General features: G+C 39.0%; 1 protein-coding gene across 1 annotated transcript; it reads left to right on the top strand.

Moving 5' to 3' along the window:
• Positions 1 to 1,733: 1,733 nt before the first annotated feature.
• Positions 1,734 to 15,211, top strand: LOC308662754 (atrial natriuretic peptide receptor 2-like; the record flags this gene model as incomplete). The annotated part of the gene is made up of 8 exons (XM_081318895.1): positions 1,734 to 1,902; positions 3,334 to 3,421; positions 6,599 to 6,738; positions 8,367 to 8,519; positions 9,190 to 9,288; positions 9,641 to 9,687; positions 15,098 to 15,106; positions 15,200 to 15,211. The coding sequence occupies exons 1-8, from the start codon at positions 1,809 to 1,811 to the stop codon at positions 15,209 to 15,211; spliced, it is 642 nt and encodes a 213-aa protein (XP_081175021.1). The 5' UTR covers positions 1,734 to 1,808.
• Positions 15,212 to 16,996: the final 1,785 nt, after the last annotated feature.

Raw genomic sequence — 16,996 nt, 5'->3', positions numbered from 1 at the left:
GTCATGTGGCCAGCATGACTAGACACCAAAGGCGCACGGATCGCTGTTACCTTCCCGCCGTAGTGGTCCCTATTTTTCTGCTTGCATTTTTACATGCTTTCGAACTGCTAGGTTGGCAGAAGCTGGGACGAGTAACAGGCGCTCACTCTGCTACGCGGCACTCGGGATTCGACCCGCCAAACTGCCGACCTTCTGATCAACAAGCTCAGCATCCTAATCCACTGAGCCACCGCGTCCCTTTCTACCTTTCTGCTTACATTACACTAAATATTTAAGTATCCATCTTATGCTGTTGATATTCTTGATGGATCCCATTGCTCAGTCATTGCCTTCTAGTATCCATCTTTCATAATTTCTAGGGAATAAGTAAGCTTTTATTTTCAGAGACATTTGTAAATAAATAAAAAAGACTGATTCCCTAGATGCTGTTGTCCAAGAAAAGGACTGCATCAGAAATAGCATATTTGACTCTCCTGCAGGACTGTATCACATTTGTTGGGAGAGGATTGTTGTTGTTAGTTGCGAAGTCGTGTCCGACCCATCGCGACCCTATGGACAATGTTCCTCCAGGCCTTCCTGTCCTCTACCATCTTCTGGAGTCCATTTAAGCTCACGCCTACTGCTTCAGTGACTCCATCCAGCCACCTCATTCTCTGTCGTCCCCTTCTTCTATTGCCCTCAATCTTTCCCAGCATTAGGCTCTTCTCCAGTGAGTCCTTCCTTCTCATTAGGTGGCCAAAGTATTTGAGTTTTAGCTTCAGGATCTGGCCTTCTAAAGAGCAGTCAGGGTTGATCTCCTCTAGGACTGACCGGTTTGATCGCCTTGCAGTCCAAGGGACTCGCAGGAGTCTTCTCCAGCACCATAATTCAAAGGCATCAATTCTTTGGCACTCAGCCTTTCGTATGGTCCAGCTTTCACTCCTTATAAGAATGAGCTACAAGAGAAAGGGGGGGGGAGACTAGGTCTATCAGACCTAAGCTGCAAAATAATCTGGTGACCTCTATGGCCCCAAAGAAAGTTTTCTGAGTTTCTTTTCAGCTCCATAGTGGTCATCCAAAATTTTACAGCCCAGATCTACTAGCAGTCAACAAGACATTTCATTTGTTCAAAGCAGCTGCCCAGTGCTAACAAAAAATGATAATAGCCAAAGTCAGGAGGAAGTTGTTCATTTTCTCCTTCTTGTCCACAATGTTTCCAATACTATAGCATTTGTTAAAGGCTCTATGAGAAAATAAAAAGGGAACTTGAAATGTAACTCAGCCTTCCATCCTTTGACTCAGCCTTCCATCCTTCCGAGGTAGGTAAAATGAGGACCCAGATTGTTGGGGGCAATTAAGCTGACTTTGTAATAATGCCGCTTGGGGGGGGGGAGCGAAAGCCCTAATAAGCAGGCATATACATAGAATGAAGGCTACTGCTAAGCACATTGTGCTTTAGATTGTAAGCCGCCCTGAGTCTTCGGAGAAGGGCGGGATATAAATGGGATTAAAATAAAATAAAATAAAAAATAAAACTTCACAACACACATATAGTGCTGGATGCCAAGGCTTAAATATGAGGCACTGTTTCTTGACTACCGGTATATGTGAGCCCCCTTTAAACATTTTCATCATTGCTATGTGGCATCAACATGATTTCAGACTCACACCTCTGTTTTGTTGCAGAAGATGCGTGGGCAAATCCGGGCAAAAATTTTCTCGGGAGTCTGTTGGCAATGCGAGGCAAATCCAGTGAATAGATAGCTGATTATTTCTCATTGAATATGCTCTGCAGTTGCTTGAGTTGAAAGCATTTTTATTTTGGCTAGATGGAGAAATACAGCAAGCACCTGGAAGTCTTAGTAGCGGAAAGAACACAGGATTTAACATATGAAAAACAGAAGACAGACCGGTTGCTGTATAGTAAGTCATCAACATCAACAGAAATACAATTTATTTTGAGAAATAGTGAGTAATATACGGCGTTAAAAACAGATTTTAGATTTCCCTAGTGATTCAAGTATTCTGACTTTCCCTTTTTACAATATCATCAGATAGGGTAAATTAGTAAAAGTAGGGAAAAGACATGGAAAAGAAACAAGTGAAAGGGGACATTTGTTGAAAGTAGACAAATAAGGAAAGGTAAATATATTATTAAGCTTCCATTGGAAACACTCTTAAATTTATTTGTTCTTTGATCATCATCATTCAGATTTGCCAAAATTATATGCCATTTTCACTTAGTTTTGGCTACCTGCATTGCTTAAAGGGGTACAATTAACTCAGTTAAATTGCTAAATTGGAATAAGTTGTGATTTCGGCCTGTAGTGAAAACATCAAAGAAAACTAAAGCTTCAATATATTGTTTTCAAAGTGTCCCAGTATATAATCCAATTATTATTGCTCACTAATGATTAATGTTCAGTAAAACCCAGTATAGATGGAAAAGGTTTCAGGAGAAATATTTGTAATAACCATCTAACAGTTTGTCCGTTATCTAACAGTTCACAAAAAGAAGCCAAAAGTAAAAAAAAAAGTCTCTGCCCCTAAGTATTGGTGTTCTCAACCGGAAATTTTCAGTTGCTGGTTTTTTGTGGGGTGTTTTTTTTTTGTAATTTCATCCATCTTTCATCTCAATAAATAAATATTGGGAAGAAAACTCTGAGAACCTTGCATGGAAAGAATTGTTTTGAATTGAGTCGGCTGCCAAAAAGCCTGACACCCAGCACACATGAATGAAAAGCTAACATAGGACAAAGAAGCAAAAGGAGGAAATTGTTTGATGTGAAGGATATAGATTTAGCTGCTTGTTATCTATTTATAGTGTGCTATAGCTCAAAGGTCCCCAATGTTTTGGGCACCAGGGACTGATTCCATGGAGAAAGGATTTTCCACGGATTTTGTGTGCTGCTTGCACCCCAAGGATGGGGCTTTGCTTGTTTGTGTGGACTGGTTGCTGACATGCCGCGGCCCAGTACCAGTCCATGGACCAGGAGTTGGGAACCCCTGTGTAGCTACTTAGAAATAAAGAGAAACACGTACGTTTTTAATTCAAGAGACAGGTAGGAAAAATAAATACAATGCAGAAGGCACATTTTAGGATGTTTTGGGTTTTTTTAATAGTTAGAAACCTGAGAAATGGAAAAGAAATTTAACATCCATTTGATAGTGCTAAAATAAAGGAACTTATTCAAGGTTCTTGATGTAAATTGAAGCATAGTTAGTTGATTTGCTATGTAAAGAGATACTTGCATATTTCAGCTAGGCATAGTTTTTCTCACTGTGAACATGTTTTTTATGTTTTAATTGCCGTGTTATGAAAGCAATAGTAATTGCATTAATTATATAAAACAGGTATGTTGCCAAAACAAGTTGCAGATGATTTAAGGCAGGGGAAACCAACACAGGCCCAAAGTTATGTAAATTCCACCATATTTTTCAGGTAAGTAAGAATTACTTTTGAACCGCAAGCTAATTGGAGTGCGTGAATAATGTTGAAAGATTTAAAAGAGGTTTTGCAAAGTACGTTACAGGCATACATTTTCATTGATCGCAATTGGCATTACGGTTACAGCACTGCGTATTACGTTGAACTATAGAAAGCTACTACGCAAGAACACAATGCCTGTTCATGTGTTGCTGTTTTTTAAAAAAACCCCACAAATTGGCACACATCTATATCTCCTTATGACGAACAAAATACTCTTCTGCCATCTTAACTACCCTTAATTATGTTAAAAGAAACAATGGCTGTGTGGTTATTATTTACGTCATGGTGCCCATATTCATTCCACATTGGACTTTGAAAGGAAAAGTAGGGTAAGATCCTTAGGGGTGTGTAATACAGTATGTGCATGTATGGGATATAATTGGTTTGGATATCTCACATGGCTTCCCAAGCCCCACAAAACTCCTGGGGAGAACTGACTAGCTAGGCTGGCACTATATTCATTACGCCAAGGAAATCCTTCATGCCTGGAGTATGCACGTTTTTTTCAGGCCACCTCTTATTTTAAAAGAACCATCTCAGAACTTCTCATCAAGAGGGAAAAACTCTAGTGAGAACATGGACCTCATTCACCTCTCCCTCTCCCCTCCCTGCCCTCCCCTTTCTCACAGAACACCCTCAAGTTGTCATGGAATCCTAGAGAACGTATTGTGGGCAATCCAAAGAGTTAAAGCATCCTATTTTTCCATACTAAGGATTCAGTCTTGATTGGGTTCTCTGTGTTTTGAAAAACAGAGGGGAGGAAAAAAAAAGATGCTCATTAGCTGTGTACCAGAAAGAAGTTTGATGGGAATGATTAGTAATTGATTAAACAGAGTGAAATAGTGTGGATATTGGTAATCTCCAGCAAGTCTTCCCTTTTCTATTTTAATTGTATGATCCTAAAGCTACGGTATTGATGTTGGAACTGAGATAGTGCCGCGCTAGCAGAAAGAAAGAAGTTGTTCTAATTATTATAGAGAAATAATCTGCACAGCATTTTATGTAACAGTTATTTGATCTCTCCCCCCCCCCTTTTTTCCCCTTCTTCTTGAGAGAAACTGCTGTTTTTTAAAACCGGTCTGAGTTGTACATTTCTGTGTTTCAGCAAGCAAGTCCATTAAAATTCTGCAGATTAATGTCTGCTGATTTACGCTTACATCTGCTTGTTTGCAGATTGGCATGATTTATACCTAACTGGGAAAACAACTCTGAGAGATTTATATACCCAGCAGATGTAAACCTAATATATAGATAAGAGGTTATCTAATCTCCTTGTAAATTAAATTTAAATGATTCAGCATAGCCTCCCCCTCCTCTCTGGCTTTTTTGTTCTAAAAATATATATATGGAACATTCACAACATCCTTTCACATAAGGGGACCTGCTGGAATCTCAGCAGCTACATTACAGGATTAGGGCAGTATAGTTTAAACATACTTGAGTTTTGCAAAGTATGGCTTAAAAATCATAAGGATCTTCTTGTTTTAATTTCAGTTCTCAAGTGCTAATGGAAATGCTAATTAAATTGACACGGCTGGAATTAAGCAATACTTGAGCAACAAAACCAAAACTCAAAACTATTTATCCTCTCAGCGAACTGCTCAGAGTAGGCAGAGCTAGTGCAATACTATCCTTGGGAGATCAAAAGTAAAGCCAAAACAAAATCTGATAGGTTAAGAATGGATTTCAGGAATTAACTTCGCTTACATAACAGAAGTCCGTTTAATTAAGAGTAACCAGAAATAAAATTAGACAATGGTACGGGCTTGCCCCCGATGAGTTTTAGAATTCTACGTATAACTATTCATTAAAAGTAAAAGCAGAATTACATATACGGAGTTCAAATATATATTCACACAGTGCACATAATTGGTACTGATGAAAACTGAACACATGTGTCCGTGGGTAGCAACGAAGCAGTTGGAATGGCAGAAATGCTAAGAGCCTCAATTGAGTAGACTGTTACTTACTGGGGAATGAAATTGTCAACCAATTAAAATGGTCATTTAACTTATCTGCCTTTCATCAACTACTTAAGTCTTTTTTATTGTATGTTAGCATATCTCTGTAGAAATGTCATTTTACACTTAAAAAGACTTAAGTGAATTTATAAAATAACAAAAATGATTGGGTTTTTTTCCAATGGAAGAGCTGTATTTTATTTTATTTACTGGGGCTTAAATGCTGCTGCAATCCAGCAGGCAGCTCTGCCTTTCTTCAAACAACCGTCCAAAATAATAACAAGTCAGACATTATTAAGAAAGAAACTGTGGCTGCTGAGAACAGAAACACTAAAGCACAACTCAAAAAACAATCTGTTTCTCATTTTCTGCTACACAAGTGCTTTGAAACAACAGCCGCCTCCAAAAGTACACATGGTGTAAGCACATTGGATAAAATACTTCTTAAACTGAATTTGGCAATCCTTAATACTTCCACATCCTGTAGATGCCCTGCCATTAATCCTTACTAAAAGCCTAACAGCTTGTCTTTGCTGGTCATGCCTTTCTTTACAATTTAGTTTGCCATTTATTTGACTGAAAAATGGCAACAAATTATTACAGGGTATTTAGTGGTGGTGGTGGCGAGAGGCAGTTTGGTATAGTGGTTGAGGAAGCTACAAACTGGGAGAGTGTGATTTCTAGTCCTGGCTTAGGCATGAAGCTAGCTGGGGACCTTGTGCCAGCCTGTCAGTCCTACGAGGTAGGCATTGGCAAACCACTTCCGAAATGTTGCCAAGAATACTGCAGGGATTAGTCTAGGACAGGGGTAGGCAACCTTGGCTCTTTTATGACTCGAGGACTTCAACTCCCAGAATTCCTGAGCCAGCCATGCTGAGGGGAAAGGGTGAGTTTCCAAGCTGAGCCATGCTGGCTCAGGAATTCTGGGAGTTGAAGTCCACAAGTCATAAAAGAGCCAAGGTTGCCTACCCCTGGTCTAGGAAGTCACTAGGAATTAATACTAGCTTGAAGGCGCACAGAGAAAAGTGGTGATAACGGTGGTAGAGGGGGAAACAGGGTTCCATGATCAGAATTTGCAATTTGTCATGAACATCTCATGTCAATTTCAAAACGTTCTGAAATCCTAATGGGACACATCGTGACTTGCTTGCTTCTTTCTTCTTTCCAGTGACATTGTTGGCTTCACACAGCTCTCCAGCACCAGTACACCTTACCAGGTTGTGGATTTTTTAAACAAACTCTACACCACTTTTGATGAAATCATAGATAATTACGATGTCTACAAAGTTGAAACTATAGGAGATGCCTGTGAGTTAAAAATTAAAAATAGCACTGTTTTTCCAACTGTCTTTAATTCTAAACCTTACCTTTAGGTAACAGAAGCCAATAATAACCTCAGGCAGAAAAATTAAAGGATAGAAAACTGCAACATACTGTATTAATATTATCAACTCATGGAACAATAAAATGGAAATGAAGATCCATTTAGATAAAAAAGAGGATAATTGAAGGAATAAGGATGTATAATTATGTATTATGGGTACTGTGTGTAAGGTAAATGAGTTGTGGTTTTCAGTGGTTCTTGCAGCCGTATGGAAGTTACATTTTCCAATAGAGCATTCTTAGGATGGGTTATTCTTGCAGAGAATTCAGGGATTTCTTCAGATTATATTGCAGCTAGGCTTAACTAAAAGCCAGAGGATTTTAGGATTAAGACAGCTGTCATATGGATGGTTGACAGCCATTAAAATGAATGGGTCAATCAATGCTAGGCACGGGAGAATAGATTTAAGAGTGACATGCACAATAACACAAGTCACTTGGGGCAGGACACTGGTGTATGTCATGCAGATAATGTCTTTCTGTGATGATGAATTTCAATACTCATTATGTTATGAATTAACATAAATCCCAGCAATTTAACTTGAATCAACTTGAAGCACAACTATGGAGTTAGGCATAGTTATATTTCAAATTGACTCAGTGAAATTGCCGGGATTATGCTAATAAAGACTAACTTAATTACCATTATTATAAACTGGATCCAACTAATGAATGCAAAGGAAGTACTTTGAATGTTTACAATGCATTTCACAAACGGTGTCAGCAATCTGGTTCTGATAATGAAAATACACATCAAAACTGGCTTTGCCAGCTTACAAAGAAGCCCTTTTGTCTGTTTTTAGATAGTTCAGAATTATTTGGGTCATAAAACAGCTTGGTATCTGTATTTTAATAAATCATTTTAATGTAATGAGACATTGGCAGATTCTAGATGTAACTATTTAAAATATTAATACCGCACCAAGATGAGATAGATACATCTAGCCACACTAGCATTTGGTTAAAGAACCTTTGTGTTTGACTAACTCTATAGGTGGTGAAAACTTCTTAACAAGGGCTGCTCTAATTCAGTAATCTGAATATTTTGCTTTCCTGGTGTGCGAGTCATTTTGTGTATAAGCATGTGCAAATCTATATAAATCTGGTATGTTTTTTTAAAGGTTTTATAGAGCAGTATTTTAGGATTTTTATTTTTTTTCCAATTTATAAAACTGTGAAAAATCTGTCCATTTCCATTCATGAATTTCCCTCCCATACTGAATGTTTAACCATGCCAAAAATTCGTTATATTTTGTATTTATGAATTAATATAAATTCCCCAGGAGCTCTTTCTCTTAAATGCAAAGCTCTTCTCAAACAAACCATTACTTCTTTTTGTACAAAACTTTCAGAAATAGCTTTTTTTTAAATAAATAAATGATTTATTTTTTCGATTGATTTTTGGTAGAGACTATGAGAATGCCGTTTAGCGCTGCCTGATGCTACAGACCGTGTGCATGTTGGGTTTCATTTAGATGTATCTGTGAAATTGCAACCGCAACATGAATGTTGATTATAATTTGCCGCTTTTATGTACTTTTTGTCATTTTCAGATATGGTAGTATCAGGAGTGCCAAAAGAAAATGGCATTCGCCATGCCAGTGAAATTGCAAGCATGGCTCTGGAGCTTGTTTTGGTGTGCAAAATATTTAAGATTCCACACAAGCCAGAGACCCAGCTTAAAATTCGAGCAGGAATCCACTCAGGTATTGATTGGGCTGTTCACCTCCCTGACTGACGCTGGTTATGAATGTTCAACTGGCAAAGGTGAAATCTGGGTACTTGTAGCACTAGTCGTGTCATCTATCAAGTGACAAAATGGCAGCAGATTGATTGATTTCATTCATTCATAATCGGGAAGAAGTGGTAGTGAGAGGGAGAACTAGTAGCATAATCCTTGGAATTGCCGCCATTCCCTTAATAGGAAGTAAATGATCATTTGCGTTTCACATTCTTAAATGTTTTGGTCTAGCATTTGAACTGGCCATTAAATTGCCCTCACTTGACTTGCACCGATGAATAGTTTCAGTAACTCTGGTGCTTAAATGCAGACTACTTGCAGCCAACCAATTTACATGACTAGAAGCAACTTTTTAGATTGGATTCCGAATTATTGCATGAATGGGGTACCATCTGTCTTTTCTTTCCGAGTGCAGCTGCATCAGCTAAGCATCTGCTTTCTGCTTAGAATGATGTCATTCTGGTCATCACTTGTTATCCTTCTTCTCTTTTTTTTCATCTTGCCCCCCTGCCCTTTAGTCCTCTTTTGATGCAATTACTCTTCATGTGAGTAATCTATATGCCTAGTTGTTCCATTGCGATAAGCTGTAATTGACTCGCAAGAGCTAAAGGAATCTTTCTACTTGTCTTCTTTAGGTCCAGTTGTGGCCGGAATTGTTGGAACCAAAATGCCACGGTATTGTCTGTTTGGGGACACAGTCAACACAGCCTCCAGGATGGAATCTACCAGTGAAGGTGAAGCGCAGTATTTAACAGTAGCATCAAGCAGTGAGCTATGAGTTGGTGCCACTTCAGATTTCTTTCCTGACTTAGTCTGGAAGGATGGGTATGTTTCAGGCCTTCTTGGCTAAGGAACAGTGGGTTGCAGGGCACAGAGGATGAGGTATTCCTGTATGGTGCCTGACCCCTTGAACATTATCCCTCAGAGTTTAGGTTGATCCTGATCCTGCTGGCTTTCCGTATGGCCTTAAGAGACTTGGCCCTGGTTCTGGTTTTGTGTGTTTTCTCCTTGCAATGTGGATGATTGTTAATTATCTTGGCTGATGCATGTTTACATTTTAAATGTTTATTACTGTCTACTTCCCAGAGTCACTGCTGAAATGCCATGCTGTTGTTTGCAGTTTGTGTGATCTTGTGATAATAATAATAATAATAATAATAATAATAATAATAATAATAATAATAATAATAATAATAATAATAATAAAGAAATACCGCAACCTGGCCATTGAAACTGTGCGATTATAGATGAAACGTGTAACAGTGATACCCATTGTCATCGGGGCACTGGGAACTATGTCCAAAAATGTTGCAAAATACAACAAGAAATTTCAGCTTCCTGCAATAACTCCAGCAAAGCTACAAAAAACTGCGCTACTTGGAACATCTTACATTTTAAGGAGATACCTGGTTGATACCTAGGATGCTGGCAGCAACCCGTGTCAACCATTAGTGCCAGTCAATTTGAGTGTTCAGTTGACTGAGTTTCATGTTTTATGAATTATTATTATTATATTAATTCAGATATAGAGTTGTTTGAAAGTCTGTTGTATCTTTCTCTAATAAAGTACAGGAAGTCCTCAATTTAGAACCACATTTGGGACAATTTTGGTTGTGCGTTATTCCGGTTGTAAGTCAATGCACCCTTGTGATTGGACCTGATTTTTGGACTGTTTTTATGGCAATCGTTGAGTGAATCACATGGTCAAAAAACTGTGTCATGGTGTCATAAATCACATGGTCATAAGACTGAATTGCATGGTTGTTAAATGAATCCATTCTCCTGCATGGATGTATTTTGCTAGAAATGGGCAAAAATTAAAATGCTGGAAATCAGCAAAATATGTCATAAATCACAGTCACATGATTGCAAGATGCCACAACTGGTCATAAGTGCAAGCTGGATGATAAGTGCCCCAAATGAAATTACTTAGCTTGGAGGCCCAGTGCAACATTTGATAACGGCTGGAGTGCCTTATACTTCATGAACCGTAAAGCAACTTTTCTGAGGTTGCCATAACTTTGAATGGTTGTTAAATGACTGGTAATAAGTCAAGGACTACCTGCAAGGCCATGCCATCCTAAGCTGTCATAACGAAACTACAGATATGGCTAAGAAAGCCATAGAAAACAGTTGTACATGCCTGTCTTAAATCAAAGATGGTGAACTATGGACCTTTTATGACTTGTGGACTGTCTTAGATCAACAAATTTAGAGCAGCAAATTCCTCTCTTTACTGGGAGGCAGTATAGTCAGTAAAAAAATGACAAACATTGGGCCTGATCTACTAGGTTAATTTTTCCTAATATAGTATCCTCTGAAGAATTCTTGAAGTTGAGGGATGCATTTAAAAATAATAGAGTTGGGGAAAGCTCTGCAAGAGAATCATACAGCTGGAAGAAGTCCCCAAATCCGTGACAGGTGACTGTCCAGATTCTGCTTAAAGGCAGCCAATGAAACAGAGATAATTGCCTCCCTTCTTCTTATCATTAGTTTTTCCTAAAGTTCCACTGACCTTTTTCCTGCAATTTATGGCTATTACTGTGTCTGGGACTCTGGACAATAAAGGAACAAACCTTGATCTTCTGTGTGACTTCTCTTTAAGTATTTGAAAATGCCACCATAGCCCACCTCTTTCTCCATCTCTATGATTTTGTTTCTATACTTTCTTGTTCTCTTGCCTTGTATCTGGAACATCAGTTACCCTATTTAAATCCACGTCACACTGCTAAGTCATATTCAGTGTCTGATCACCTGCTATTCTAAGATCTTTTCTGACATATTATTAGTAAACTAGTTTCCTCCCTTCTATACTTGTAGTTTTGATGTCTTTTGCTTGACCACGAAACTCTCTACTAAATTTCATCTTATTATTTTCAAGTCACATGGTTTGATCTGAAGATAATTTTGAATTTTGCTTTTGTCCTTAGAACGTTGGCTTTCTCGTGTAACTTGTGTTGCCTGCAAATTTGAAAAGCGTTCCCACCACCTTTTCATCCAAGTCATTAATAAAAATGTATAGTATTGTGGCCAGAACCAAGCACCACATGCCCAATTTGCTTCGTTTGATTTCATTTCAACCACTGATGAGCATTTTTAATTTTGCATTTTAAGTTGGTTATAGATCTACAAAATAGACATGCCATCCAATCAATAGTAACTAGCTTGCTAATCAGAAAATTACGTGGTACTTTACCAAGTGCTTCTCTAGACATATTATGTCACAGGGTTTTCCTATAGATGCTCTTTCAGACGAATGGGATACCATTCTCTTGTTCGGTTAGACCGCGAAATTTAAGTTATTAGTGCTTTTACTGAGCTTCTTCTTAAGCTTATTTAGCAACTACATGTCTTGAAATTAAGGATATTAAGCTTTTCCGATTTCTTAATTTTCATAAAAGGGTCCATATAGAGGAAGACTTTATATTTGCTGTTTACACAGTGAACAGCAGTAAGCTCTAAGTGAAGTTATGTGTAAGTCGGAAGCCCTCTTTGGCAGGGGAAAAAATCATTCTGTCAACAATTGTAAGAACCTAACAAATACTATCAGATGTAAAGCTGTGGCCTTGAGCCCTTGTTGACAGTCATGTGTATATGTCAAGATGCTTTCAAAGTAAGACTGAAGGTTAGGATAAGAGTAAAAGCACGATCTGTTTTAAGAGTCAGGGTATCTATTGTTCGTTGTCTTTGAAAATGGATTTTTCACCTACGAAAACGATGGCAACCCTACTTCTCATTTTCCCTTTAGCTCTCAAAATACAGTGCAGTTCAAGCACACACCAGCTGCTGCAACAGATTGGAGAGTATGTATTGGCGTGCCGGGGGAATTTACAAATCAAGGTAAATATGTTCAAGCTTTCCCCAAATGGGAAACGAATGGTCATTCTTTAGCAGATTTTGTTCTCACCCTCCTGTCTGTATTTGAAATATGAATTGCATTTATGTTTGGATTGCTCCTTAGACCAATTTGCAATTAATGTCTACCCCCAGGGGCCCTGAGAACTGCAGTTTGGGCAAAGTATTGAGAGATATTATCACCCTAGAGCCTCATTTGTGCTGAGGTTCTCCAGAATCTATTTTTAACCTCAAGCTATAGTCCTGGAAGATGAAGCTATAAAATACAGTTGAAGAAAACTGAGAAAGGTTTTCTCTCGCCATCACGTAGGATAGCTTCAACCAATCAACTTTCATTATACTTTAGCAAAAGTGCCAGAGACAAAGCTATCCCTCTCACCCACCCAATTCATTTCAGTGCAGCATTTTTTTAAAAAAAAATGTTCAGCCTGCAGATTCTTGATTAGGAAGGCTCCTAGGACTTCTTCCTTGGCCTTGACTTGCCTTGAAGGCACATCCACTTTGAAATTGCTTCTTCTGTCCTGCCGTGTATGTTTGTATGTGATTTCAGGTCAGTTTTGACTCCTGGTGACTGCCCTCAGCCTCTGCAGTTTTCTTGGCAAGGTTGCCATTGCTTGCTTCCTAGGATTGAGAGAAAGACTCAGAGTCATCCAGTTGGCCTCATGACCAAGGCAGAACTAGATCTTACACTCTCCCCATTCCCAATCCGATGCCTTAAATTGCTACATGTTCTGTTCCAGCCTAAGACCGGCCCTGTTTGTGTGTCAGGGACAACCCCTGTTTCCTTTTTACAGTCAATAGGCTGGGAAAACCCAACCCAAATTTATTTACAGTTCAAAAATATTTCCTTCAATAAATGAATCAAAATATCAGACAAGAGTCAACAAACAAGAGTTAAACAGAAGTATCAAGAACAGACCAGGATTCCCTTAGAATGTCTCCAAACGGTTGCCTTCAGCAACCAGCCCTGCCCACACCTTCCCTTTTTATTATCAGTCCCAAGGCGTGGCTTCTCACTGCCTTCTCCTCCTCTCACTGAGTTGCCTCATTGATTTTCTCTGCTCTGCTCTGCTGGATTGCCTTCTGCTTCTAGCGTCTCTGAACAGATTCAGATTCAGCTGTGACTCTTCTGAGTCTGACACCTCGTACTCACACAGCTGAGCCTCATGAGGAACACGACTGGAGGGGCCAGGCTTAGAGTCCTGCAGAGCATCAGGGCCTGCCTCTGACACCAAAGGCTCTTCAAACCCCTCCTCCTCCTCCTCAGATTCATCGGATTCAGCTGCTGGGAGCACAGGCTGACACTGAATCACAACACTACATAGAATTACTATATGACTTTTTTTTTACTTCCAGCTTTCAACAGCCCTATCAGAGAAAATAGAAAGAAGTAGCTGGAAGGCAGATGCCAGGAGAGGCTCTTTAAATTTTCTGAGAGTATTGACTGGGTTTAGAATTGTGGCTCTTTCTTGTTCCCTATTCATTTAATTCCTGGAGTTTGTTTCCCCCGGTATATTCATTGCCTAGAACCCTGCCTACTCCTGCCTGTCTGGTTAATATCTTCTTTTGTTCCAATTTGCTCCAAAGTTACAGAGGTATAACTCCCTTACAGGCATGGCCTTTTGTCAGGGAGTAGGGAGTTTATTAAGAACGATAGATGCTCTGTATAGCAAAGGTGCTGCATTCATTAATTGAATCCAGTGAAGCACTAAAGAATATGTGCAATGCAAAGCCTGCATATGGCTTGTTGGCTTCCTTGCAAAGTGTTGGAATTAAGAATGGATTTGAATAACTTGCATGTAGTACAAGGCTGACACAGTTCTGATGAATCTGCACAGCTTCATTCTAAAATAAAACTCCAAGTTATTACAAACAGCCATTTCACTGTTTGTTGGTGACCAATGATTTGATTGACAACTTAGAGCACCTTCAGTAAACCAATCTGTTGCTTAGTTAGTGACTAACAACATCAAGACAGCCCAGGCTGTTTAGCCCCATGTATCTGACTTAACATTTCTATCTTGGACAAGTTCTAAAACTAGTTTTCTACTATGGATAAAAAGAAATTAGCTATTCTAACAAAAGATTCACACACACACACACACACACACACACACACGAATATATACAACATATGTATATATGTGTACATGGGCGTGCATGGGTGTATGGTTATATATATTTTTCTTTTGAGAGCGGGCATCAGAATTTCATTTTTAATGTGTGCCAGTGGGGTTCACAGAAAAAAGTGACAAACAAGGTTATCTTATTCTGTTAAACACAAACTGGGGAGGAAGGAATGCACATTGGTCATAGACAAAAAGGCTGGTTCATATTTTTGTATATCCTACCTTTATTATTTTTATATAATATAGTTATATATTATTATTTTATAAATAATATATAACTCAAGGCAGCAAATACACACAATACTCCATCCTAATGGTTAGAATGCAGTACTGCAGGCTGCTTCTGCTAACTGCTGGCTGCCAGCAGTTTGGTAGTTCGATCCTGACCGGCTTTACGTTGACTCAGCTTTCTATCCTTCTGAGGTTGGTAAAATGAGGATCCAGATTGTTGGGGGCAATAGGCTGACTCTGTAACTGCTCAGAGAGGGCTGTAAAGCACTGTGAAGCGGTATATAAATCTAAGTGCTATTGCTATCCTCCTCCTATTTTCCCATAACAGCCCTGTGAGGTGAGTTGGCTGAGAGAGGAGGGGGTGATTGGTCTAGCTGGCTTATTAAGCTAAGAGAGGATTTTCAGAATGCGTTTTTTTTTCTTATTTCAGAAGCACATCTAAGCCATTTCTCAAAATTATTTCAATCCTTAGTCCTGAAAGGGGGAGAAGAATAGGAAATAATGTTTCATTTCAAATTAACTTAAGAATTTTAGGATCCCAGAAAATAAAACTACTTCATACCCATCTTGTAATCTTTACTTGCAGCTCTGTTAATTAAAATGCATGTTTGAGTTGATTAATATCCATAGTATTGCTTGCCGCCTGTAACTCTAGTCAAACTTAATTTTAAAAAGCAGTAAGCTAGTCTGCTTCTCTGTTGTCATAATGGGTAGGGCGGAAATATCCTCAGAAACTAAGTAAGGTTACTGACCCTACTAGAATGCTCTATTGTTATGTTTTTAATTTTAGGGGAAAGGCGACATGGTAACGTATTGGCTGGAAGGAAAAAAGTCTGGAATAATTCAGAAGAAGGTATTAAGCCCAGATGCAACCTCTCAAGCTACTAACCAGAATGGTTTCGGTATCATTCCTGGTGTTGTATAGAATGGTCCATTTTCAAATCCCTTACAAAACAATGCTATCAGATGGCTGATCTCTGCAGCTTTTTAGAAAATTATAAGCAGGAAGAATCTGAGTTATCTCAAGGCTCTTGTTTTTCAAACAAACCATACAAACAATACAATTCTCAGCTCACAGATTGACCCAAGTAGTCGCTGTGAAGATTCAAGTGTCATATCAAACTATGGCTTATTTTTTTAACAGATTAGTACATCTGAATTCACCCCGGTTTATTTATAGTGCTGAAAGAAAAATCTTCATCAGGGTCCAGTCCAAGCCGGGAATAAACAAAATGGAGACTGCATTAGAAAGATAAAAGACCTATAAAATCGACATACTCCACCCAAACCCATGACCTTTAGGACATAGTAGGATTAACCCACCACCATCAGAATACTAGAAAGTCACACTGAAGCTCAGGTCCATGCCACAGGAACAGGAAACAACCTCAAAAGCCCAAGAAGGTATAAAACCCCACCACTCTCAGCTACGTGTGGTCAGCTGCTCCAGAGCCTCATCTCTTCTGGTTCTGCTCTTCAGAATACAAGCTAACTTCAGGGCTAATCCACATGGAGCCCCATTTCCATCTGTCCTGTTTGCCATCGTTCACTCCCTAGATACTGAAATTTGACAATGTGAAATTTGAGCGGGCCCCGAACAAGGAGTATATATCGGAGGTGGTGACCCTTTGAGAGCTGTATGCAACAAAATTTCATTTTGATGTATGCCGATTGGTGTACATTCAAAGTGACAATAAAGTTATCATTATCAGTAAACTACAACCTTCTTTCTAAAGCAGTCTCCATTTTGTTTATTCCCGGCTTGGACTGGACCCTGATGAAGATTTTTCTTTTAACAATAGCTCACCTGTATTTTCTCTGAATACCTGAGGACACATACCGTATCATTTTCATCCTGCCATTGGTTTTGGCTTAGCAAGAGTTGTGAGTGCAGTTGTAATTTGTGACCATGCTTTATAGCTTGTGTTAGGCCACTAGTTCTTGTTCAAGAACTAGTGTTAGCAGCTTTACTAAGATGGGCGGAGCTATCAGCAATTGTACAATCGTGAAAGCCAAGAATAGGTTTCATTCTTTCCCCTTGTAATGTCCCTTATACACCATCCCTGTTGAGCTACCCAGAGGACATGATTGGGAGAACGTACTACATAGTCTGTACGTAGAAACCCGACTTTGATTTAGACTCTCCCTCTTGCCTTAGGGCAGAACTACTAGGCAAAGTTAGAGAGGACACAAGAATTTGGAACTAGCAAGCTTGCTCACGTTTCCA

This window comes from Vipera berus (genome assembly GCF_964194415.1).
Source record: "Vipera berus genome assembly, chromosome: 2".
In the NCBI taxonomy this organism is placed as follows: Eukaryota; Metazoa; Chordata; class Lepidosauria; order Squamata; family Viperidae; genus Vipera; species Vipera berus.
Note: the sequence above shows the minus strand (reverse complement) of the source record. Positions and strands in the feature narration are given on the sequence as shown.